Genomic DNA, 27,792 nt, shown 5'->3' on the forward strand with positions numbered 1-27,792 from the left:
CCTATAATGAGCCTGTATTCTCTTACCAATCAGCATTTTCTCATTGTTTAAAGATAACTATCCTGCTGTCAGAATTTGGTGTTCTTAGATTATGGTATATTCATGTTGTTCTAGTAATAATACTAAACTCCTAATGAACCATATTATGGATAATATAAAATATAAACCTTTAATTGCTCCATCGTATTTCAATTTTTTTAAAAGTTTTATTTATTTAAGTAATCCCTACACCCCATGTGGGGCTCGAACTCATGACCCTGAGATCAAAAGTCACATGCCTTTTTGACTGATACAGCCAGGCCCCCCCCATATTTCAGTTTTATCTTTATGTTTTTATTATGAAATTCAAGTTGTTAATCCAGCCTTTTGAGTAATAGTGTCTCATTTCAGTCCTCTTCGGTGGTAAATTAATGTATCAGGGAAACAGAAAGTCTTTTTGATTTTTCTAATAAAAGCAATTTAATTAAGGGAGTTGGTTACACAGGTATTAGGCTGGCAAAGCAAAAGTGAGAAAGAGGGTTATAGTGAAGTAACCAGGAGGAATGGATAATGCTTAAAGATCAGAAGCTTGTGTTACATCTAGGCTGGAGTCCATAAGCCTAGACCTGCTACTCCACTGTTAGAACCACTGTCACTGTCAGTTCTGGATCTGCCCAATAGGTGCTGCTTTGACCAGGGGTGGTATATAACATTGACAAGGTGTGATTTCTCTTAGTGTCCTATTCCCACTTCTGTTACGGCAGCTGCCAGCATTTGTCAGTCTCTGGCTTTTGACTTATGTTTACTTTTTTTCTGATGGGAGATCAGAAAGTAGAGTAAGAGAAAGCCAGCTTACAAAGGAATCTAGAAAATAGTTTGCTGACTGGGAGCCTCCTATGAAACTTTGTGGATCATGGAAGAACAGGATTGAAGCCCATGACAGCTCAGTTAACATTAAATTAAATTAGTGTGTACAAGTAAACCATACATGTTTATAGTTGTAAAAGTTAAGTTTTGTTTGTAGTCCTTTCAGACTTTAAAAAATATATCCAAAGCACTTTAAAAAAATTTTTTTTTAATGTTTTATTTATTTTTGCCAGAGAGAGAGACAGAGCATGAGCTGGGGAGGGGCAGAGAGAGAGAGGGAGACCCAGAATCCAAAGCAGGCTCCAGGCTCTGAGCTGTCAGCACAGAGCCAGACGTGGGGCTCGAACCCACTAACTGCGAGATCATGAGCTGATCTGAAGTCAGATGCTCAACCGACTGAGCCACCCAGGCGCCCCTATCCAAAGCACTTTTAAAAAAATGTTTATTTATTTATTTTGAGGGAGAAAGCATGAGCAGGGGAGGAGCAGAGAGTAAGGAAGAGAGAGAATCCCAAGCAGGCTCCGCTGTATCAGTGCAGAGCCTGACACTGGGCTCAATCCCATGACTGTAAAGCACTTTTTAATCATCAAAATGATCAATAATCTTATGATTGAGGTAGGAATGGCGGCATGACAGGTGTTTATCTGGACACGGTCCTGTCTATACTGAGTATGCATTAAATAAAGATTTCTGTCTGTCATAATAAACAGTGGTTAGAAATACTAGAACGATTGTAATACTTACAATATTGAAATATTATTTAGGCTAAGAGATGGAATTTGGAATATTAAACGATTTATTATTTCCTCCATGAACGTACCCAAACACACATCTTTATTATCTCTGTTCCAAAATATCCAAGGGATTAAAATCATTGTTCTAATGCGGAAATAGAAAACAATAATGAACCTCAACTCGTTACCTTGTTCACAATTGCAAGTATAGTTTATCCTTCTTAGAGGAAATATATTTTCTTAAGAAACTTCAACGTACCTAAGTTTAAAAATCATGGTTATGTTTTGGACTTTTCCTTTAAAACATCAACAGATAGAGGCCTCTGGGTGGCTCACTGGGTTAAGTGTCTGACTTCAGCTCAGGTCATGATCTCACGGTTTGTGAGTTCAAGCCTGGTGTGGGACTCTGTGCTGACAGCTCAGAGCCTGGAGCCTGCTTTGGATTCTGTGTCTCCCTCTCTCTCTGTTCCTCCCCTGCTTGCACTCTGTGTGTCTTTCTCTCAAAAATAAATATTTAAAAAAATTTTTTGAACTTCAACAGATAGACCATTCTGTTCACATTTATCTATACTTATTTATGGAAGATGATCTTAAAATTGTTTGCTTTGCTTTGGAAACCTACGTCTGGCTGCTTTTATATGAATTAGATATCTACAAATGTAAATGGTTCTATTTGATACACTAGACATTTATGTCTGTTCACACTTAAATAATATGATGTGTCAAGTAGCAAATTCTCTGAAAACCAAGTTTTTAGTAACACATAAGTTCTGAACACCTTGGTTTACCATAGAGGAGGCTCTATTTCCATGCATAAACTGTGTGCCTGCTAGACAATTCAGCTTCAAGGCAAATTGTAGTGCCCAACTCCTAGTGATTTTTCAATCCTTAGTTCCTCCCTGTTTATGAAAGTCCAGAGTTGCCTGTGTCTGGACAAGGAAGGATTTGAGAATATAACCAGTCTTTGTATCTGTGATCGTTACCAGTAGACAAGGAAGAAAAGCCCAAGGAAAGAGCAGCTTTTTAAGATTCCCTGTGTTCTCCTTCATTAAGGAGTAGTAGAGACACTAGCTAAACCACAGACGAACCTGTGGGGTGAGAGTGACAGTCATTCTCAAATAAAAGAAGTATCTAAAAATGAAGTGTCTGTGGAACACATCTTTTTGTTCATTAATTGGAAGAGCTATAAATAAGCTTCATCCATTCAGGTAGAGCTGGAATTCAGTCCATTCATTTCTTCTCTGCTCCCTTTTCTCTGCTACAAATTTGTCTCTTATGAAGTTGTAATATAATCATGTTGTATGTTGTTATTTTATCTTATGATTCTCCTTAAGGTTTTATTATTGTGCATGTTTATATATTTCAGTGGGAGAACTGAAGTCCAGTCAGTTCAGTATGGCAAAGAAAAAGCAAATAAAGACAGGGTATTTGCAAGGTAAGCTGCCTCTATTTCAGTGTTTGAATTTTTTTAAAAGAAAGATTAAAATTACTAAAAACTCTTTTTCCAGATGTGATTACAGAATTATCACATGATCCTTTATTTAATTAAACAATAAATTACGTTGAGGGAGTAATGAAATAATTTGTCTAGTTTATTCATTGCCCCCCCCCACATTATTTTAATGTGAGCTAAATTAACCCTGTATCAAGCATTGTAGTTCTGACCAGGCTGAATCAAATACTATGTTATTCATGTAACATATTTGGGAAAGTTTATTTCCTTTATTTTTTTAACATTTTTGAAAAACATAATGATTAATTTCATGTATTATTCAGCCCATTTCCATTTTTTTTACATCATCTTGTTAAGAAAAGTTAATTTTGGGGGAGTGCCATTTAGTTATCTTCTTATTTTTAGGAGCTATTGTTTTCAAGCAAGTTGAAACAACATGATGAAGTTTATGTTTTAGAAAATAGTTTTATGAGCAATGATGGAGAATGGATTGGAAGTAAGGACCCGGTGCTAAGAGACCAATTAGGTTATTGCAGTAATCCCAGTAAAAATAATGAAGGCCTGACCTAAAACATTGGTGATGAAATGGAGACTAGGGGCCAAATTTGAGGAATATTTTGCAGGTAGAACTAACAGAAGTTGTTAAATCACTTAGATGGAGGTGTGTTAGAGATAGGAGTATCTGGAGAGACCGTCAGATTTGAGTGACAGAAATGGACAAAGGGATACAGGAAAGAGAACAAATTTGTAACGGAAAAAGTAGTTAACCTGGCACAAGTCTAGTTTGAGATCCGTGAGCAGCAGTCTAACAGGATTATCCAATAAGTGGGAGGGAGGAAGAGTGACCAAATCGGTGGCAGCAAATATTTATTGAGGACCTACTCTTCTGAGCGTGTGTCAGGTCCTGGGAATAGAATGAAGAACGGGACACACGTCTTAGCCCCCTGGAACTTAAATTCTGATTGGTGCAACAGATATCTAATGCAAGTAATGGACTGAGCCAGTGCAAGGCCGTGGAGCTGGAGCCTGCTTGTCATGTTTGAGGAAGAGTAGGCAGGCCAGTAAGGGAGCAGCAGTAGAGAACATGTTAGGGAGGTAAGCAGCAGCCAGAACTTGTATGACCCCATGTTCAAAATAGTAAGGACTTTGCATTTAAGGGAAAGCCAGTGGGGACTGAGAGCATTGAAGAGATATAAAGGGACTTGGACTTTTAAGAGTCTGGCAGAGTTGTTTTGTTTTATAGTGGTAATCTGAAGTATTTACAAATACCGTGATTTCTAGGATTTGCTTCAGAATCATTGGGGTGAGAGGGTTCAGGTAAATGTAGGGACGAATGAAACAAGGTTGACCGTAATGATAATTGTTGAACCTGGGTCCTGAATGCAGTGTTTATTAAATTATTCCCTCTACTTTTGTTTATATTTAAAGTGTTCCATAGTAAAAATATGGGGGGTTAGGGGATCACTCTGGCTGCTGTGAGAGAATCAGTTGTATGGGCATGTGAGTGGAAAGAGGATAACCAGTTAACCTAAGAGTGGCTAACATTTATTTTGTATTTATCTGGGCCAGGGAATTTTTGTGTAGTATCTCACAGTCCCCATAGTTCAGTGAGGTAAATCCCATTACAGATGAGAAAACTGAGCACAGCACATTTGAATAATTTACCTGAAGTATTAAGGGATTCTCACACAGGCCTCCCTGTTCTTAGCCACACTTTTACCCTCTACAGAATAGGTTTGCTGTTCTGCATGAGATAGGTGAACGCTTGGCTGCTCTGTCTCAGAGATGTGAGAGACGACCTTTATTGTCTGTCTCCCCCACTAGAATGCAGACTATATGAGGGTGGGAGTTTTATCTGTTTTTTTCACTGCACTAGACCCAGCTCTTTTAATAATGTGTGCAGTATGGTAGATGGCTTTTAAATGAAGCATGTTTTTTCAGTGGAAATGGCTTACAGAGGATAAGTCCTTAAAGAGTTCATGTGTTTGGTATCTCCTGTCATAGGAGGCATAAGAGTTTTAATAAATTTTTATGAGAAATTTTTGCTTTGGCTTTTATTTTAATTTTACCCTTAGCCTTTATCAAAAAGACCTTCCTGTTTTGTGTTTCTAGAGTAAAAGGAGTTTTTGGTTTTTTTCTTTTCTCCAAAAGTAAAAATTGTTTTATTGTTTTTTTTCTGCTCATATAAGTGATACTTCATTATTTGTTAAAATTCCAAATGCCAGTAATTTTACCTGGCAGGGGAGATAACCATGATTGCAGAGATGGTTCTCTCCGGGAGAGGCTTGTCCATTGTGCTCAGGCCATTCTGATTCCTGCAGTTCCCCCAAACGTGGGAAACTCAACCGTGTTCGAGGTTTCCCCTGTCTAAAATAAAGAAAAGAAAAATAAATAAATTAAAATTCCAACATGCCAAATAACATAAAAAAAATTATGACACAATACAATTACGTTGTAATAGGCTCTGTGCTGACAGCTCAGAACCTGGAGCTTGCTTCAGATTCTGTGTTTCCCTCTCTCTTTGCCCCTCGCCTACTCGTACTCTGCCTCTCTCTCTCTCAAAAGTAAATGAAACATTAAAAAAAATTTTTTTTAATGCACATAACAAAATTCTTAGCTTTTTTCTTCTTTTCCTTACAAGAAGCTTGAATTTTTTCTTGCTTGATATTTATAAAAATAGTGAACACAGTTTGATAACTAGTTCTACTGTAGTATGATATCCCGATATGAATATCAAATTATACATGTACTTACATATTAATATTATTATCACATGCAAAGTACTTTCTTTATAAGTGTTAATGTTTGAATATCTTGATCATGTGTGACTTTGAGAAATATGCACAATTATACCTGCATCCTAGTTCTTCATTTTGTATGTGCATTATTAAAATGGGAAATTGTAATAGGTTATTTTATGAAACAAATATGCATTATTTAAGGAATAGTAGAGCTAAAATTCCAATATAAGAAGTCCTAAATATCTGTCCCATATCATTTGTTATGTGGAATTCTATGAATCCTCCTTAAAATAAGTCCTTAGCAGGGACAAAGTTTTGTTTAGTGTTTATGACCCTTCCATCTCCAAAAGTCTAAGGCTTGTTTTTATAATATATCACAGCCTCACTGTGATGACCTATCTACCAAAAAACTATGATGGTTTTAGCAGTTATTAAGTTATTCTGTTAAAGTATTAGAGAATTCTGGAGTTCTTATCCACTTCTTAGAATTTTAGTTGGTGGTGTATAAATAGAACAGATTTCTCCTTCAACTTTTCATGTAAGGTCACTTTTTTGTGATGAATATGTTAATATTTTTTCCCAGTCGCCCAACTCTTTTCATTGCTTTCACACTGTTTCAATTGTCATATAATATCTAAGAAGAAAGCGAAAGAATGTTCACGTGTAACAGAAAAATAAAGTGCCATGGTCAGAAAATATATTTACCACATTGCAAACACACTGATGAAGTGTGGTATTTTTTTCTCTGAAATTTCCACACTCAACAGGAAACATAGACAGCAAGCTTGGGTGGGTGGGTCTCTGAGGTTAAAGCTGTTAATAAAATTCTTGAAATTTAGTTTTAAGCGCAGAGCATTTCCAACCATGTTTAGTTTATTAACAACAGTTAAGTGTTCTGACGCTTTATACTACTAGGTGAGTATAATTGGATTTTTTCAAATGACTTTTTCCCTCTCTTCAAAAATGAAAGTAGTCAATCTAACTGTAGTTATGCAGTCTTAGAGCTGACATTTAGTAGTCTAATATATGAGAAAGAATAGCTTATTAATTCTTGACAGTTAACATTAATAGAAGAGCAATAATGCTAGGGTTTCTTTTAATAATCTTTACTTCATTTTAAAAATCAAATGTATGAAATACCATCGTTTTTTTTTCCATCTTATTCTGACTAATAGGAATATTAGTTTGCATGGCACTATTAGGAGATTGGACTAAATGGTGTCCTGTGTTGTCTTCAAATAAGAAAAGCCTATAATTTGAATTCATTTATGAAAAACTAAATCTGAGTCAGTGCCTATTTTTAAATCAATAACATTACATCTCTCACAAAAATGTTCTAAGTTCTTAAATTAAGGAAATGTCATTAAGCCAAACTAAAAAAGGTTTGGGCTGTGAATATACGAAATGAGGCACTTGTGTGGTTTGGATTCGTAAGTAATTTAAGTTACTTGTGGGTTCATAAAATTAATAAACTAAACATTGCACTGAAAATTTAGATACTCATAAATTATAAAATGCAGGATGTAGGGGAGGACCTAGGTTCATACATTATACTGGTAAATTTCAATATTTAGACGTAGATACTTAACTGATTTGACTCATAGAAGGTTAAAACGAGGACCCTCCACTTATCATTTTAATACTTCCTACTGTGTCTGTAAATTTTATTAAATATTCTTGGTACGTGTACTGTGCTTTTTAGTCTATTCTGTATCTATGTGCTTCAGTGAATTTATTGCGATATAAAACTATCAGCTTGCAAGATTGTTTATTATGTGTTTTTATGTAAGTAGCTTACTTCCGTATATTAACCTTCGTATTAACTGTGCATGTCAAAAAAACTAGGTATTTAAGTAGATGTCATATATATTTCCATGAATTTTGGCCATTATCTGAATTTGAACATAAAAAAGACTTTAGTTGTTAACTTACCTAAATTCTAAAGATTTCTGATTTCTGCAAACGTCAGTATCTTTTCTGAAAAGATTACTTAGTTCTCATCTTTATTACTATGATATAGATAGGTAGTAAACATAGTCTCTACTCCCTCCCATGAGACAGAATAGTTAACCTTCTAAATGATGTTTTTTGGAAAAACAAAACGAAGAAAAAAAAATCCACTGTCCTACTATTATGAATAAAATGGAAAAAATACATAATTATCCTTTTTGCCGTGACCTCTGTTGAGGCAGAGGATCAGGGTTTGGGTTTAAGATTTAAGGATATTCAGGAGGTAATATGCTAGCAGTTGTTTAATATATCACAAGATGACTTAGAATTTCAGAAACTCTGGAATAGGCAATATTTATAGTATTCTTATATGAGATAACTTGGGAGCCAACTGTTCCTTTGCTTTTTTCCTTTCTTCCTTTTCTTGTTTCTTCTCTTTTTCTCCTCTTTTCTCCTCTCTTCTTTCCTTTGTTCCTCTTTCTTTCCTATTCTCTCTTCTACTCTTAACGTGTCTTTCCTTCCTTCTTCATACAAAGCAGATTTAATTTCTTAGGAAATTATGAGGTATATAGCCACCAAATGCATTAATTTCATTTAAGTAAACTATGTTTATTCATCTAGAATAATGACAAATTCTAAGATTTGGTTTATAGTTGGAGGTGTAAAAATGTTTACATAGTAAATTATTTCTGCAGATCCCCAAGTAAGCCCTTGGCACGGAAATTAATGGATTGGGAAGTAGTAAGCAGAAACTCAATATCTGATGACAGGTTAGAAACACAAAGCCTTCCATCGCGATCTCCACCTGGAACTCCTAATCAGTAAGTACAGACTGACATCAGGTGTATATGTTGCTAATTTCTAAATTATTGACTGTGTTATTTCCATTGCCCAAAGATTGAAATATGTAAATCTTTACCTTTAAATCTTTTAGCCAGACATGATTTTTGTTGCTCCAGAGCATTATTTCCTCATAGCCTGCAGCTTATTGCATAAATGGCCTGGAAAAGCCTCAGTGAATGAGGGAGTAGAACATTGAACAAGGATGTTCACTATCCTATACAGTATGGGTCTCTAGCCAATAAATCAAGATCTATTAGTAGACTTAAAATCTGGAAATAATGGTTATTACTGGCATAATCCTTTTTTATTGGCTTTCAAACAGAATTTCTAGGGGAACATATATTCTTTGAAAATGCTAAATGATTGTGATTATCTTACTTTATCTCCTACCCCAACCACTGTTTCACCACTTTCTGTGGTCTAGAAAAAGGTGTTTCCAACATAAGCTCCCACAAGCTTAGCTATATCTATGCTAAGAAGCCTGTGTTACTCAGTACTTACTGTTTATATACTTCTATTATTTCCTACCAAAACTGTATGCTTTGATATAGATAATAGTAAGATAATCAACTCGTACTGGCCAAAGTTGTTAATTTTATAATGTGTTAACAAATGGGTAGAATATATGGATGTAACTAAATAATGATAAACACATCTCAGTATGTTCACAGACCTTGTTCAACCAAAAGGTTTAATACAAAATACTTGAATTTTTATATGGAATATAATATTTGAAGAAGTCTAACTTTAGAAATATTTTATACACATTAATATCCAATAAGTGTGTAGTAAATTCTAGAAGTTGTGTCACTGATGGGTGTTTGTCAGCCCAAGAATAAACTTCTGCCATATTGAAAGTAAAGTATGTGCATAAATAGTTTTGTTCAGGGAACATTATCTCAAACTTTAGTGTCTTCCTTTTTTTCTTTTAATGTTTATTTCTTTTTGGGAAAGAGAGAGAGAGAGCATGAGCAGGGGAGGGGCAGAGAGAGAAGAAGACAGAGGATCCGAAGCAGGCTCCACGCTGACAGCAGAGAGCCCAGTTTGGGGCTCAAACTCCCTAACTGTGAGATCATGACCTGAGCTGGAGTCGGATGCTCATCCAGCTGAGCGCCCCCAGGCACCCCCGCTCAGTGTCTTCCTTACTGCTAGAAAAGATAGACTCAAAAGTTTCTATGTTTCTAATTGCAGATTGCTAAATTATCTTTTTATATATATATAAAATACTGTATATATTCAGAGGCTAATCAACTGTTTGAAGAAAATTCAGAATCATCTTTTTTGGTCCCTTTTCCAGGCACTCATTTTTCCATTAAAAAAAATTTTTTTTTTTAATATTTATTTTTGGAAGAGAGAGAGACAGAGCACTAGCGGGGGAGGGGCAGAGAGAGAGAGAGAGAGAGAGAGAGACAGAATCTGAATCAGGCTTCAGGCTCAGAGCTGCAAGCTGTCAGCACAGAGCCTGATGCCGGACTCGAGACTACGAACCGTGAGATCATGACCTGAGCTGAAGTCAGATGCTTAACTGAGCCACTCAGGCACCCCATCCATTTGTTACTAGTACCACTAAATAATTACAGAAAATTGCAGAAACACAAGAAATTGTATGACAGAAGACACAGGAAAGATGATTGAGTTAATTAATTAGGAGTAGTTCTGATTAAATTTCCTGGTTAATGAAACAATTTTAATTTAATTTAATTTTATTTTTTAATGTATATTTTTGAGAGAGGGGGAAAGAGACAGAGTGCAAGCAGAGGAGGGGCAGAGAGAGAGGGAGACAGAGAACCTGAAACAGGCTCCAGGCTCCTAGCTATCAGCACAGAGCCCGATGTGGGGCTCAAACTCACAGACCGTGAGATCATGACGTGAGCCGAAGTCAGATGCTTAATCTACTGAGCCACCCAGGCACCCTAATGAAACGATTTTAGATATGATCTGAAAAAGTTTTTTTCTCAATTCTAAAGAGACAATACAGTGTGATGATTAAGAGCATAGGCCCTAGAGTCACTGTACGTTTGAACTTTGAACAAATTAATCTCTTTGTCCCATTTTTATCTTCTATAAAATTATAATAGCAGTGTCCTTTATGAGGGTTAAATCAGAGGATATATGTAAAATGCTTAGAACAATGCTTAGCACATAATAAGTGTTCAAATGTTGGTTATGATTAATAATAGTAATCAAAATAATTCATGTGACTATGTCACTTACAAGGATGGAATTATGTTATTCATTATCTATTTTTAGGAAGTAAAGGAAGTCCCATAAACAGAAACATTTATGAGGATTAAAAGAGAACTCAGACCAGAAGATATTTCTGAATTATTTATTCTTTCCCTTTATTTTATACAGGCAGACCTTGGAGATATTGCAGGTTTGGTTTCAGACCACTGCAATAAAGCAAGTCAAATGGATTTTTTTGTTTCTTAGTGCATGTAAAGTTATGTTTACACTAAATGTGCAATAATAGCAATGTCTAAAAAATTAGTGTACATACTTTAAAAAATATTACTAAGAAGTGCTAACCACATTCTAAGTTTTCAGTGAATCGTTATCACTGCTCACAGTTTACTATAACAAATATAATAACAATGATAAAGTTTGAAATAATGCAAGAATTCCAAAACGTGGTAGACATGAAGTTGTGCAAATGCTGTTGGAGAAATGGCACCAACCAACTTGGTCGCAAAGTTACTGCAAACCTTCAATTTTTTTTTTTTTTTTTTTAAATCTTTATTTTTGAGAGAGAGAGAAAGTGTGAGCAGGGGAGGAACAGAGAGAGACAGAGAGAGAGAATCCGAGCCATGCTCCAGGCTCTGAGCTGTCAGCACAAAGCACGACGCGGGGCTCAAACTCATGAACCGTGAGATCATGTCCTGAGTCGAAGTCGGACGTTTAACCGACTGAGCCACCCAGATGCCCCAATTTTTTTTTTTAAAGAAGAAGCATAAAGCAAAGCACAATAAAATGAGGTGTAAACACTGATTAAGACACAAAATTGTAGTGACTATAGCCTATGTAGACATTAGGTGTAGAGATAACAGATTGAACAGGTAAAATCCTTGCGGCAGTTCGCTGACTATAGTTCAGATTTTTGACTCCCTATTTGGTGTTCTTTCTGTTTACTTCACACTGTCTTTGTCAGAGTCTTTGCTTAGTCAGTATGGTTAGTCATAAAAATACACACTTTCTAATGTAATCATATAAATAAAGACGGGAAAAATTGAGTTAAAGCACATTTTCACTCAATCTTTTTTCCTCTTCATGTAGTCGAAATTCTGCATTCACACAAGAGGGAACCCGGTTACGACCGTCTTCAGTTGGTCATTTGGTAGACCATGTGGTTCACACTTCCCCATGCGAAGTATTTGTGAATCACAGATCTCCATCTTCAACACAAGCTAACAGCATTGTTCTGGAATCATCACCGTAAGACCTTTTTCATTTAGCTTCCTTCTTATAAATTATAATGCCCCAAATTGTTTTATTTGAAATAATCCTGGGAAATTAGGGTGTTTGACATAAGTATTTGTTTACACAATGTATTAACATTTTTGTATTTGTAAATGTGCTTATTTGTCCCTGAGAGTTCTTTGTACTCTTCCCAACCAAAACAAACAAACAAAAAACTTTGTTTTCATTGATTCAGTATGTTCTTTAACCTTTGGTGCATACACTTAAATATTTGTGCAGATGTAGATGTAGCACTGTGGTCAGGTAGTAAGGTACTAAAAGATAGAGTTTCTTAGTATTATTCAAGAAGGGAACCAAAAGAATGAATAGACAATGAATAGAAAATGATGGAAAAATTACTTAGCAAAGGAGAACCAAGTAAGACGACCATCATACTGAAAATGAGTTGTAGAAAGTATTCACACATCATTTTTAAAATTCATTTTTCTCTCGAATTACATACTGGTACATAAATTCAGCTTCATAATTCAGTATTTATACCCCATCGGTTTAATGTACAATATGCTTACCCTCAAATTAATATACAATATCTTGACTTATTGTTTATATTAATGCAAATTAGTCCATATGCAAGTAAAAATTCAGAGTAAGAATTAGGAAAGAAAAATAAAATTCTTTACAAGAAATGTGGCTTCATATAAAGATGCATTTATTATCGAGAAGGGGTGTAGAATGGAGTGACTATGATCAGGGCTGAAGAAAGGAGAGGTCTGAAAGTGATGGGTGGAAGGGTAAAAGGACTGGTCAGCAAAGCAGGTAGGTGCAGGAGCTGGAACACGTGACAAGATACAGAGGAAGCGGTTGTCCTCACTGTCGGAGCAGCCAAGGAAGACTGGCTGAGCCATTAAGACAAGTGGAATTCAGTCTTGGTAACATGTCTTAGTCAAACATTTTGATTGTACGTGTATAGTAAAGAGGTTGGAAGGGTAGGAAAGATATACACTGCACAGTGACACCTGTGGAGAATGAGTTGACAGGAGACAAGATTGATGGAGATTTTGTTTTTGATTGCTTTAAAAATTAGCATTATAAACTTTGATTTTTAGTAAGCATATATTTTCCAATTCTGAAACTTTAAAAAGTACAATAATTAAGAACATGATGGAAATGTTAAGTAATTAAATTTAAAAATGACATACTTTGAGCACATAGAAATAAACCATATAGAGGAATCTCAAAAGCCTGTCTTGTTACAGAACAATAATACCATTCCAGGGCCTAATCAAATTATCTCCATCCATTTTTTTAAAGGGCCCTTTTTGTAGAGACACTCACACATACACATGTGTATACATACACATAGAATTGAGTGTTTCCATATGTAAATTTTATGGATTCACCAATCCAAAAAAACCTTCGTTCTGGTTTCCTGAACTTAAATGGAGATGCAAGTTTAGGATAGATTGGAACTGTGCAGTTTTTGCTTCCCCATCCTGATCCACAAGAATTTCAAATGCCTGGACCTGTATTTCTCCTTGGACATGTATTTTATTTATGAAACTTGTGTGTTTTGTATTCAGGTTTGAATCTCTAACACTGCATTTGAAATTCAGCCAGTTTTAACCTTAAGAATAATGAGAGAGTTCTGAAAAAATAAGCTTAATGGTAAACAAATTAATTGTTTACAGTCAGCTTTTTCATAAATTATCTCACTGTTGAACTCAATGAAATAGAAAAGACTTTTATTCCCCATTTATAGATGAGAAGGCCCACTTAACAGGATTTATCCCATTTTATAGAACTAACATTCAGGTCTTCCCTATCTGACCCAACCAGCAGAATTTTTGTATCCTAGACAGGGCTTTGTTGTAATCCCTTGGTTGGTTGATTGATTTTTGCAATTCAGAGAAAATATTTTGCAACTTGGAATCAATAGGATTTAGTTTTATATTGGCCAAATGTGAAAAGAATTCAGACAAGGTGTCAGATGAAGCACAAAGCATTTCAACATGTATTGAAATAGATCTTGAGATCATCTCACCAGTTCCCTGTTTTTTGAGTGAGTATAGGGCCTTTGAGGTGAAACCTGAGTCCTGACTTTAATTACTGCGTCAGGTTGCCTTCTTCACAAGACGAAAACACTGCTAACTCATAGGTGTGTTTGTTATGGAAACAAATAGGTTGTTTGTACTGCTTAGAATAAAGTTACCATTTATAGGCAGGGGCAATTGAAACTACAGTCTACCATTTCCTTCCTTTCTTTAAATGTTTCACAGAAGATTAGACTGTTTTAGTTTGTGATTTTCTGAGAAAAACAATAATCCTAAATTAACTTGAAAATACTTAACAGGTGCTTATTTTAGTAAATTCATACCACAAATGTTAGTATACTCCTATCAGTATGTAACAGGGAAGTTTGGACATTTCTACAAAACCATCACAAAGCATGTAAGTGGGGTGGTTAAGATTTTATTTGAAAAAAATTTTTTTAATGTTTATTCATTTTTGAGAGAGACAGAGACAGAGTGCACTGGGGGAGGGGCAGAGAGAAAGGGAGACACAGAATCCAAAGCAGGCTCCAGGCTCCAAGCTGTCAGCACAGAGCCCAAAGAGGGGCTTGAACTTGTGAACCGTGAGATCATGACCTGAGCCGAAGTTGGATGCTTAACCGACTGAGCCACCCAGGTGCCCCTAAGATTTAATTTTTTTATTTTGATACAGATTGCTAAGGACAGCAACAGAGAGCTGCTTTGACTGCAGAATAAACTGCTTTCAATGCTGCTGTTGAAGTATTCATGAGGAAATTTAAAGCTGACTGGACTCTAGTAAATCAGCAAAGCTTTTGCCTACCTGGCTTGATTGACAGTTTTAACAAATCTTTTGATGCTATTTTACAGTATATTGCTTTGTTGACAGCAAAGTGCACTTAAAAGTAACATTTTCATTATTTTTTAAAATGTCAAAGTTGAAGATAAGCAAGTTACAGTAAAACCTTGGATTGTGAGTAGCTTGTTCTGGGAGTGTTCCACAAGATGAACAAACATTTCTTTAAAAAAAATATTTTTTTAATGTTTTATTTATTTTTGAGAGAGAGAGAGAGAGAGACAGAGTACCAGCAGGGGAGGGGCAGAGAGAGAGGGAGACACAGAATCCGAAGCAGGTTCCAGGCTCTGAGCTGTCAGCACAGGGCCCGATGTGGGGCTTGAACTTGTGAACTGCAAGATCATGACCTGAGCCGAAGTCATATGCTCAACTAAGCCACCCAGGCGCCCCAATGAGCAAACATTCCTAATAAATTTTAACTTGATAAATGAGCGATGTCCTGCAATACGAGTAGTATGTGATGCCAAATGTCACATGATCACAACTGAGCCAATGGTTCTTCTCTCTGTCTCGGTGACGGATTGTGGGTGATCATCTCCTTTGCTCATATGCTCAGTCTCAGGCCACAGTGTTTAGCAGATATCCGTGATTTTTCAGAACATTGGAAGATGCCCACAACTGGCACTAATGTATTTTTTGTCACTTCAAAGCACCTATAGACAGTCCCTTGCTTTTCCATGCAAGATTAAATTTAGGAATACTTTCCTTCATTCTAGATCAGGCTGCCTGCAGATAATGGACCCTTTCCTCTGCTGCCTTATTGCCAGTTACAGTAAATACTGTAGTATTAATACTGACAAAAATTTATTAATACTGTACTCTAGTCAGCATCCCTGTGAGCATGCAGAAAAAATTCCATTGAGTCAATAGATAGCAGTGATTCCCCTAGTGATAGTGAAAGTTGTCCTGCAGGATAACCCTCCTCTCTCATCTCCCTCACACCAGCCATGAAGGTTTTCAAAGGTCAGTGCAAGTTAATTTGTTTACTTTTCTTTATATTTTGTATTTTCTTTATTCGTATTATATTACAGTAGTATAATCATTTTTTATGTGAATATTTTTGGGTTGTGGAATGAATCATCTGAGTTTCCATGATTTCTTATGGGGAAATTTGCTTTGATATACAAGCGCTTTGGATCACAAGCATTTTTCCGGAATTAATTATGCTCGCAAACCAAGGTTTTACTATATTTGTATTGAAAAACCCCACTATGAGAGTTGGGCATTGGAACACTTTTGGAATTATATTCATTCCCATCACCCTTTCTCCATTCTTAATGTTCAGAAGTTAACACAAGTGGTAATTTTTCCTCCAGATTTTTTATGTGGGTAGATTTTGAACATTACGTTTCAAGTTTTGTTCCCACTCAGCCCCCCTCCCCCACCACCATTTAGGCAAATTATTGGTTTTAAATATATTAAAACCATTGAGTTAGAAGTATGTTATTAGGATTTCACATATAGTCATGTTATCACTTATAACTTTCTATATGGCATGATAGAAAATAGTCTTGGGACATTCTCTGTTAAGTTCTATTGAGGCCTCAGATACTGTCAGATAGGTAGGTTGTTTAGCTTTTCTGTTTTATAAATTGGCTTCTGAGAAGCATTGTATTTGGAGAAGAGTCCACTGCTACAAATAGTTTGAAACCTCTGATTTAAAATAGCTTTGTTCCTGTTTTTTGCAGTTGTTTTGATTAAAGTACAACTGTAACATAATGTTGAAAGCACAAGCTCTGGATTCAGACTGGGTTTAAAACTTGGTTCCACCACTTCTAATTACGTGAGCTTGGATGAGACATTTTATCTCTGTAAGCCTCAATTTCCTTACCTGTAAAAATAGGATGATAATATCTTCCCCGTAGTGTTGCTGTGAACATTTAATGAGATGAGCAGTTAAGCAGAGAAAAAGTGTTTGGTAGATGTTAGCTGTAATAATTGTGTAATTTAATTACTTTGGAAGGATATACTAGTAGGTAGGCTTTAAGAATATTATAGCCACATATCTGTCTGCATGTTTGAAGTATGGATGTCTAGTTGAATACAATGAAGAATTCTCCAAATTCTCAACTTGATCCTTAGGCCCTAATCACAAGAGACTCTTTACACATTTCATAATCCTGAAGTATCAAACCCATTTCCTTGGACAGTCCCATGCCTGGACTGTCCCATTCTAGTCTTACCTAATGACTCACCTCAGCTTTGTCCACACCTTATGAATTCCTTTCACTTAAATCTTTCTTAAAGATTTGCCTTCATTTTGCCCTTCTGAGCTACTGCCACTGAAAATTTTATCTCCATACTCAGCTTGACCCAATTCCCATGCCAATCTTGATCAAGTCTAGCAGCATACAGTTGACCCTTGAACAATGTGGGGAGTAAAGGGTGCTAATGCCTGCATAGTTGAAAAGTCACATATAACTTTTGACTCCCCCCACATTTAACTGCTAATAGCCTATTGTTGACCAGAAGCCTTATTGAGAACATAATCACTTGATTCACACATAGTTTGTGTGTTACATGTAATATGTACTACATTCTTAACCAGTAAAGTAAGCTAGAGAAAAGAAAATGTTAATTAGAAAATCGTAAGGAAGAGAAAGTACATTTACAGTACTGTACTATAAAAAAAAAATCCATGTGTATGTGAATCGGCACAGATCAAACTGTGTTGTTCGAGGGTCATCTGTGTTATGGATCCTGCAAATACCAGACCGCTCTAGGACGAGGAAATAAAAGAACCAAAGGAGCTGTGACAGGAGGAGATAATCAAGCTACGGGGACTCAGAGGATGCACTGTATTTGATGATGTACTTGTGGCAGCAAGACCAATCACATAGGTCCCTGGGCTGCTGTAGCTGCAGTATATTTACGTGCCATCCATGTCTGGCAGATACCTGTATTACTTACTTTTGGGAGCTAAGGTCAGGGACTTGAAGTTTGGTTGAAACCAGGCATCTCAGGTCTGGGACCTTTAGTCTGAAATGGATTCGTACTGATGTAGTAATATGAGATTTTCAATTCTAGTCTTAATATCATATCCCTGAGGGTTTATATGCACTTTTTAAATTTATTGAGCATTTATTAGTAATCAGTCTGCAATGGTGTTTACTTTGAAGTGCTGTAAATGTTACTATAGATTAGCCAATGTGTCAAGAATCTTGAATTTTGGATCAGAATTTTATCTGCATCTTAACATAGTATAAGTATAGGATAGTAGAGTTACTGTGCAGTAAGAGCTGGGATAGCACTAGTGACTGTAGTTGAAAGAGACATGTGCTCCTGGTATGCGTCTTAGAAGATTAATCTTAAAATAATCCATCAGTCCTGTCAAGTTTGTATTAGGGTCTACCAAGAATATGGTTTTTGCTTATTTTCCAGTCTTAAATTAGAATAAATTTTATGCTTCTATAAAGCATAAAGAGTTTCAGAGTTTATCTTGCCCACTTTTCTTTTTTAAAAGTAACTAAAATAATCCCTTTAGGATTACACTCCTTTCTATACTCTCCTTATAACAGATTTTTTTCTGCCTCCCATCTTTAAATTAAGCCAAAGTATTACCAATATTTGTAAGACACCAGCCATAGCTCTGATGCCCACTTTTTTCATTGGTTCCTATTTTTCTAGTCCTGTCTGAACTACCTAATAGTAGATGCTGGCTTTCTCTTTAAGTCACAGTTCCCTTCTCTCAGGGGAACTCTTTTCTTTTCTTTTCTTTTCTTTTCTTTTCTTTTCTTTTCTTTTCTCTTCTCTCTTCTCTTCTTTTCTTTTCTCTCTTCTCTTCTCTTCTCTTCTCTTCTCTTCTCTTCTCTTCTCTTCTCTCCTTTAAATGTTTATTTATTTTGAGAGAGAATGTGAGCAGGGTAGGGGCAGAGAGAGAGAGGGGGAGAGAGAGAATTCCAAAGCAGGCTCCGCACTGTCAGTGTAGAGCCCAATGCGGGCCCGAACCTACTAACCATGATATCATGACCTGAGCTAAAATCAGAATTGGATGCTTAACTGACTGAGCCACCCAGGTGCCCCTCAGGGAAATTATTTCTAATGGGGCTGTGTTCCATTATGCTGTCTGGTTGTTCTTCCAAAGCATATTATGTCTCTTCATTTTGTTATAATTAGCAATTGTAGGTTTTTTGTTTGTTTAGTTTTGCCTAGAAAAGTTATCTTTTCTTAGAACTGGCATATTTAATGACATTATTTTAAAGGTGTTACAACTTCTAATTATAAAGCATGGTTTACCTATGAAAATCGTTTTCCTAGATAATTGAATAAGTAATAAATTGACTGCACTCATGATCTCTACATTAGATATGAAGGAGGAAGTTATCATTTGTTATAATAAAATTGAGCTAAATACATTTGGAATAGGTCTTTTTTTTTTTTTTTTTTTTTTTTTTTTTAATGTTTATGTCTAAGGTGGGGGGGATAGAGAGAAAAGGAGACAGGCTCCATGCTCTCAGCATGGATCCCAATGCAGGGCTCCAACTCACAAACCATGAGATCATGACCTGAGCTGAAGTTGGATGCTTAACTGAGCCACTTAGGCGCCCCAGAATAAGTCTTAAAATGTAACTGAGAACCTTTGTCCAAAATAAGAATTTCAGGAGTCTGTGTTGACATCCTTGATTACTTTGATAGACTGTATTAGTAGAGACACAAATAGATATAGATGAAGTTTGGTTCTTGAACCTAGAAAGGGCAAACAGTTACCGGGATTGTCCTAGGAGAATACATAATTAGTCTGTAAAAGCTCCCAGACCAACCTGTGTGTCTTCAACAATCAAGCATCTGGAGAGCCTGGCCATCACTATTTGAGAAGTTATTTTAGCAAGAAAGTTACATAAAACAGTGAGAGAAGGTAGGTAGTCCTTTTCCTGAAATCCAAAATTAGTGTTTTTTCTTGTGTTATATCTTGAGTAAGCCTTTCCATGTGTGCTGCATTCTCCTCCTCTTCTTTAGAACTTAGCTTAAATCGAATCCAAGCCTGTATGCTTAGGCTCCCTTCCTATCTGTGGCTTGCCCTGGACTTTGCTTAAAGGAGAGATTATACTCGTATACCTGCTGGAATCTGGCAGGTAACTGTGGGAGGAATTTATGTGGACTGGGATGCCCATGGCCCATCAAAAGGCAGCAGCTAGTTCTTGGCTTTGACCAGTGGTAATGCAGATCCATTCTTTCCAGAGTTTCTAGGTATTCCATTCTGGAAATCTGGATACATGTGTAATTTTTAAAATGAGTCAATTAACTCATATTTTATAAAGAAAAATTAATGGGCCAAATGTATGTTGGCCAAAATTGGCCCATAAGCCATGAATTTGTAGCCACTGTTTTAGGGTTCTAATTAGAAATGCATAATAGAAATAACTTCTGGAGTTTTTTTGACCATATATACCTAATCTCTAACCTCAGAAATGTAAATTGAACAGTTTAAGCAGAATGTCCCATATGTCAATACTGTCCCTCTCTTGAACTGAGTATTGTCATTGTTAGGCCCATACCTACCAGATTTGGCTCACTTAAATATTGCACTACAGATCAGACGTGAGTTTGTCTCAGTTGTATATTTTAGGATTGGTATGTATTAGGCTGTTGGCTGGACCACGAATAAAGAAAAGCTGATCTGACTCCATTCCCAGCTGATCTCAACCTTACACTCTGCCCTATAGATCTTTGGTTTTGAGGCTGTTTCCCGTGTATGACAACTATATGCAAAACTAGGAAAAAAACCTTTCTCTTCACCTTGCCTAAGTTACTTATACTTAACCCTAAGTAAGGGATAAGACCTATTGATTGATTGATAGATGTGGAGTCCAATGACTTCTGGTATTTGAAAAGTCTTGAAAGCTTTTGGTCAACTGACTTTTAGAAATATCACATGTGAGGCTGTGCCATGGATGTCCATCTTTATGTGTCCTAACCCCTTGCAGCAGGCCATAGTTGAGGTACATGACTCTATTCTAATCTGTGGGAACAATTTCCTAGACTAGCAACAGTTGAATGTATTAGATCTTAAAGGCTTGGGTTCTTGGCAGAAAACTAGTAGAATAAAAACGAGTGTGCTTGGTACCTATAATCCCTGACCATCAAGGTAGACCTCAAAGAAGTTTTTGCTGAAAAAGAGAGGTATATTTTTTGATGCAGTCCTTATAGATTTATTAGAATTTGGAGTATTTTGTTCCCTAAAGATTTCTGTGTAGAAAGTTAGGCTGAGTGGACATTATGGTTTACCTACTAATTTAGTGATTAACTTTTACATTATGTAAATTTGGAAGGACTATATTCTCTCTTTTTTAAAACTTTTTTTAATGTTTATTTATTTTTGAGATGGAGACAGAGCACGAGCCAGGGAGGGGCAGAGAGAATCCAGTGGGGGAGACACAGAATCTGAAGCAGGCTTCAGGCTCCGAGCTATCGGCACAGAGCCTGATGCTGGGCTCGAACCTACAAACTATGAGATCACTACCTGAGCTAAAGTCGGGCGCTTAACTGACTGAGCCACCTAGGCGCCCCAGGACTATATTCTCTCTTTAGAGAAACTTCCCTGGAGGACCATAGAGTTATACCATTCATTCCTGATAATTGCTGACTTCATTGGTACTAATCAAATTCTTAGCTTCGTTACCTGTATCTACCAGGTATTTAGCAGTGAGCCTCTAAGTAAGCTTCACACCTTCTGTACCAAAGGAGGGCATATATGTCAAAGAGCCACTCTGACAGTAATCTCTGTGTCTGTTACCTTGGGCTAAATTATGTGGGTATCAAATTATCCCAATTTATAGTGACAACAACAAAGGTTCTCTTTTTCTTATATCATACGTATATCATGGGTCAACTGTGGTTCTACTCCATGTCATGTTCATTCCAGGACCCAGACTGCTGTTTGGGGCATGGCTAGTAAGCATAATGAATCATGAGCTGTTTTTTTTGTTTTTTGTTCTTTTAATGTTTATTTATTTTTGAGAGAGAGAAACAGAATGTGAGCAGGGGAGGGGCAGAGGGAGAGGGAGACACAGAATCCCAAGCAGGCTCCAGGCTCTGAGCCGTCAGCATAGAGCCCGACGAAGGGCTCAGACCTATGAATTGTGAGATCATGACCTGAGCCAAAGTCAGAGACAAATTGACTAAGCCACACAGGCGCCCCCATGAGCCGTTTTTAAAGTCTCCTTTCAAAGTGACCACTTCTACTCATGTTTCGTTGGCCAAAGCAAGTCAGATAGCCAAGCCTGATATCACTCAGAGAGGGGTGGAGAATAACTTTTGAACAGTAATACAGTCTAATGCAGTTCCACTTCCTTAAGTTCTTACAGCTGGTATCTTGGGCATCTGTTGCCACTCAACACAAAAAGCAGGAAGTGGGTGAAATCTGTGCCTGAATTGCACAACAGCGGCCATTGACACCGCAGCTATCAACTCTCGTTGGACCTAGGCAATGGGACAGTCAGTAATTTTTTTATTTTCCAAAAGACCTCCTGGCATTGCAGAAATAAATAATAACCTCAGGAATGGTCACCGCTCTTACAAAGAACCATTTCCCCTTACCTGTTCTAGCTTCCACAACTTCCCATGATGTATGCTTTCTAGGATGCAAGTTGAAACGCTGGTTCCCCCTCCTGGCCTTTGTGAAAACTCACAAGTAATGTTATTACATATACTATACTCATTCATAAAAGCTCCCATTTTTAGGGGTGCCTGGGTGCCTTGGTCATTTAAGTGTCCGACTTTGGTTCGAGTCATGATCTCATGGTTGGTGAGTTTGAGCTCCGCATTGGGCTCTCTGCGCACAGCCGGCTTCAGATCCTCTGTATCCTTCTCTCTGCCTCTCCCTCGTGCACACACCGCCCCCCTCCCCCCCACCACCAAAAACAAACATTAAAAACTACCGTTTTTACCTTGAAGCGTCTTCTATCCTTCCTAGCTCTTTTTATCGGTTCTTGCTGCCACAAATTGAAGCTTATGCTCCCTAATGTTAATTGAATTTTTGTTTTTTTAAATTGTATATTCCAACAATGTTTTATCCAGTTTTGTCTCCTCAGTGAGCTCAGTACTCTTACTCAGATTCCAATCTTTGGTGTAGTATTGAGTTCATTACTTTAATGAATTGTGTCTTATTCCTTTTTTTTTTTTTTTTTTTTTTTTAAATTTTTTTTTTCAACGTTTTTTATTTATTTTTGGGACAGAGAGAGACAGAGCATGAACGGGGGAGGGGCAGAGAGAGAGGGAGACACAGAATCGGAAACAGGCTCCAGGCTCCGAGCCATCAGCCCAGAGCCTGACGCGGGGCTCGAACTCACGGACCGCGAGATCGTGACCTGGCTGAAGTCGGACGCTTAACCGACTGCGCCACCCAGGCGCCCCTTGTGTCTTATTTCTAAAGAAATGGGCCAGGGGTGCCTGAGTGGCTCAGTCAGTTAAGCATCTGACTTTGGCTCAGGTCATGATTTCGCACTTTGTGAGTTCGAGCCCCGCATCAGGCTCTGTGCTGACAGAGCCTGGAGTCTGCTTCGGATTCTGTGTCTCCCTCTCTTTCTGTTCCTCCCCTGCTCACACTCTGTCTCTCAAAAATAAGTATTAAAAAAAAAAATCTAAATACATTGGGCCAATCACAAGTTCTCTAGATTGTATTGGGTGTTTTATCTGTGGAACGGCTCAACTCTCAATTCTGATTTCTCTTTGCCTCCCCTTTTCCCTGACTACCCCTGTGACTCCACTGAAAACCTTATTTTAAAAAAGTGTTTTGGAAGGTGTATATATTGCTACAGTGGATTAGTAAATATCTTTATCATGATACACTTAAAAAGTGTATTTGATTATTATGTAGAATTGTTTACAGATTTGATAAAGTAGGAAATTCAATGTACTACTTAAACTTCAAAGTTAAGATTTCACTTGTAAATAAATTTGTTTTGAAGTTTATTTATTTATTTTGAAAAAGAGAGAAAGAGCACAAGCAGGGGAAGAACAGATTGAGAGAGAGAGAGACAGAGACAGAGACAGAGACAAAGAGAATCCCAGGCAGGCTCTGCACTGTCTGAGCCACCCAAGTGCCCCAATAAATACAGTATTTCAAGCTTATCTTCTACTAGATGTTGTAAATATTTGAGTTGCTTGACTCTAGCTGTGTTGTTATGTTACCGTTATGTTATGTTATTTTTTACCTTAGCTTTTAAAATAGCAATTCTAGGGTGCCTGGGTGGCTCAGTTGGTTAAGCATCTGACTTGATTTTGGCTCAGATCATGATATCCCAGTTTGTGGGATCGAACCCCGTGGCGGGCTCTGCACTGACAGCGTTGAGACTGATTGGGATTCTCTCTCTCCCTCTCTCCCTGTCCCTCCCCTGCACATGCACATTCTCTCTCTCCAAATAAATAAATAAACTTAAAATAACTGTTCTAGGAGACAACTTCCAAAATACTCATTTGTTTTTCTTTTTTTCCTATCTAGATCACAGGAGACCCCTGGAGATGGGCAGCCTCCAGCTTTACCACCCAAACAATCAAAGAAAAACAGTTGGAACCAAATTCATTATTCACATTCTCAACAAGATCTGGAAAACCATATTAATGAAACATTTGATGTTCCATCTTCCCCTGAAAAATCTACTGTAAGTACCTACTTCAGATATTCTCACATCTCTTTGAATTTTTACTTTTATAATTCAGAGAGAGAGAGTATGGGAGAGAGGAAGAGAGAGAGAATCTTAAGTAGACTCCACACTCAGTGGGGAGCCCAGCCCAGGGCTTGATCCCACTACCCTGGGGTCATGACACAAGCTGAAATCAAGAGTTGGATGCTCAACCAACTGAGCCACCCAGGCACCCTCCCTTTGAACTTTTTAATCTGCAATGGAATTTCTTTTAGACTGTGGTATGTTTTATCTGTAAATTAAATTACTGTACTTTCTTTTTTTCATCATATGTTGGTCATGAATTTTGCCATGATTGACCCAATTGTGGAATTTCAACTTATCTTCATTTTTAAAATGTTCATTGCTCTAGAAGTTAATTCCTGACAAATTTATGTTGATTTCAGTCTTGCAAAACACTCGCTTTTAGAAGAAATGCTAATAATCCATTAAGTATCACTAACTTTATTATATCATTCACCAGGTGCACGGACTTTATCATTTTCATTAACCTTTTGAAATTGAGTGCAGGTCCCTGGATTTTATGATCACTCTCTGCTCTATAAAATGTATTTATGGATCATTTGGTGCTTTTCCTTTAGAGGGCATGCTTTTACCACAACAAAATGGTAAATTTTTCAAATCTCCTGATTTATGAATTTTCATTGCTTTCTCAAGGAGATGTAAATAAACCAAAAGTGAGATTGTCAGTAAATTTTAGGGATACACTGTGTTCATGAAGAAGTTTTAAGACAGACAAATATGGGTATATTTCAGGAAACTTGAGGAGACATCAGGAAATAAAATAAGATACAGGGAGAGGAGGACCCGCAGCAGGTATTGGTAGGGCCAGAAGTTCCTGGTCACCGCCTCTGTGGTAGCCCTCTTATGTCTAAAGTTTGAAGAGCACGAAGCAGCCACTCTGTTCTCCCACAGTTACTGCTTCACCACCACAAGCACATCCAAAAACAATCAGAATCCTTACCAAAAATGAGTGACACATTTGGTGATACCTGTGTGGTGATTCTCCTGTATCACTCACTCATACATTCATTCATCGATTCATAGTCACTGAGGTCTTTCTATGAGCTCGGTACTTTGGTGGGTAGTGGGAATATAAAGACAAGACATGGTCCCCGCTACTAAATAATCTACAACCTAATTTATTTAATCATTTATGCAAATATTATTAAGAATTGTGCATTGTTACAGGCTTTGGGGATATATTGGAATAAAATAGAAAAAAAAAACCCAAAAATTCTACCTTCAAGGAACTTACATTCTGGGGATAAGGGCGAGATAAACAGTAAACAAGGTAAATAATCTAAATATATAGCATGTTAGATAGTATACATTCTGGGGAGAATAGTAAAGAAGGAAGGGGCTAGAGAATTTCAGGATTAGAGGACCACAGTTTTAAATGGTGTAAGCCAGGGATGAACTCAGTGATGAGTCAGATAGATAGCTAGTGGAAGATCAGGGGAGCTGAGGGAATAGAAGGTACAAAGCCAGGAGTATGACTGATACGGTCAAGGAACACCAAGGGAATCAGTGTGGCTCGAGCAAAATGAGCTAATGAAGAGGAGATAGGTACAGGAGAAAGCCAAAGTCTTTAAAGATTGTGTTTTTTAACCCTGAGTGAGATACGAAGCAAAAGGGACAGGTCATATGTGAGGAGAAGAGCAGCATGATGTCACTTAAGTTGTAAACAGTGTCAGTCTGACTGTTGTATTGAAAATAGACAAAGGGTAGAAGCAGAGATACTGGTTGTGAGGTCATGCAGTATTCCAGGCAAGCGGTGGTGATTTGGATCCATATGGTAGCAGTGGAAGGAGGAAGACATGGCTGTATTCTGGATAGTTTTAGAACAGAACTAACGTAATATGCTGAGGGATTGGATGTGGAGTGCTGGAGAAAGAGGAATCCAAGATAACAGCAAGGTTTGGGCCTGAACACCAAGGTTTTACGAAGTTTCTGTTTACTGAGAAGTAAAAGGCTGCAGGTAGAGCAGGTATGGGTGATATATTAGGGGTACAGTTTGGGACATAAGTGTGAGATGGCTACTAGAAGTCCATTTACAGATACGATTCTGGAGTTGAAGAGAAAGGTCCAAGCTAGGGTTATAATAACACTGAAGGTTGATGGCATGTAGACAGTATGTAAAATCACGAGAGAGGAAAAAAAAACACCAAGGAAGTGTAGTGTGTGCCGATAACTAAATAGGAGGTTCTAGGAGGTCTTTGGCTCTCCAAAATGTAAGCCTTAGGGAGATGAAGACCAGCAAAGGACACTGAGAAGATTCAGACAGCAAGGTAGGAAGAAAACTAGTCCACCGGCTGACTAATGGCAAGAAAGTCACAGAGAGAATAGCCAACTTTGTCAGATGTTACTGGTAAGTCAAGACAAGGATTGACAGTTGAACACTGGATTTAGCAATGTGAAACTCTTTGGTGACTCAATTAGAACAGTTTTGATGGAGCATTGGAGATAAAATCATGACTCTGAGAGGATGAGATCAGAGGGAATAGAGACAGCAAATGTGGCCAACTCTTTAAAGACGTTTAAGAGCAAGAGGAAGGAGACAAATGGGGCGTAACTAGATGGGGAAGTGGAGTCCAGAGAAAGTTCATTTTTTTTAAGGGGACACATAAAAGTATTTCTTGGAAGGGTGGGGAAAATGGATAATGTAGGAGAGTAGAGAATTAATTGCTATAGCAGTATCCTTGAGTATGGAATAGGACCTGGGTCTAGAGCAAGTGGGAAATCAGTTTGAAGGTAATATAATTAGAAGTGATTATAAGGAAGGAGATACAAATAACTAATGCAGCTGTAGGGTTAAGGGAAGACTTCCCAAAGTGAGCATCTCTGACCCGTGTCTTGAAGGATAAGCAAGAATTAGCCAGATACTTACCCTGAAAGCACGCATAAAACATATTCAGTGAAAGTAACCAGTTTCAACTGACCATGTACACGAAATGTCCAGAATAGTCAAATGTAAAGAGACAGAAAATAGATTAATGGTTGACTAGGACTTAAGGAATGGGGGGGTGGAGGGATGGGAAATGACTGACCGCTAATAGGTACAGGATCTCTTTGTGACAGGGCTGAAAATATTTTAAAATTAAATGGTAGTGGTGTTTCTACAACACTGTGGCTATAGTAAAAATGATTGAATTAAACACTTTGCATGAAGTGTATATAATGTGTGAGTTGTATCCCAATAAAGGTGTTTTTAAAAAGCAGAGGGAGGAATGTGAGTTCCTGTAACACTTATGAACACTTGTTGTGTGAAGAGCTTTGAGCCA

General features: G+C 37.3%; 1 protein-coding gene across 8 annotated transcripts in view; it reads left to right on the forward strand.

Moving 5' to 3' along the window:
• PTPN4 (protein tyrosine phosphatase non-receptor type 4) overlaps positions 1-27,792 on the forward strand; it is a 217,401-nt gene that overhangs the window by 154,248 nt on the left and 35,361 nt on the right. For all 8 annotated transcript variants that reach the window (XM_060625472.2, XM_060625474.2, XM_060625476.2 and 5 more), the window contains 4 exons: positions 2,947-3,015; positions 8,420-8,545; positions 11,841-11,999; positions 24,307-24,466. In XM_060625472.2, coding sequence (XP_060481455.1) covers positions 2,947-3,015; positions 8,420-8,545; positions 11,841-11,999; positions 24,307-24,466 — 514 coding nt within the window. The remainder of the gene's footprint in view (positions 1-2,946; positions 3,016-8,419; positions 8,546-11,840; positions 12,000-24,306; positions 24,467-27,792) is intronic.

The sequence above is a fragment of the Panthera onca genome, chromosome C1 (assembly GCF_046562875.1).
Source record: "Panthera onca isolate mPanOnc1 chromosome C1, mPanOnc1 haplotype 2, whole genome shotgun sequence".
Classification (NCBI taxonomy): domain Eukaryota; kingdom Metazoa; phylum Chordata; class Mammalia; order Carnivora; family Felidae; genus Panthera; species Panthera onca.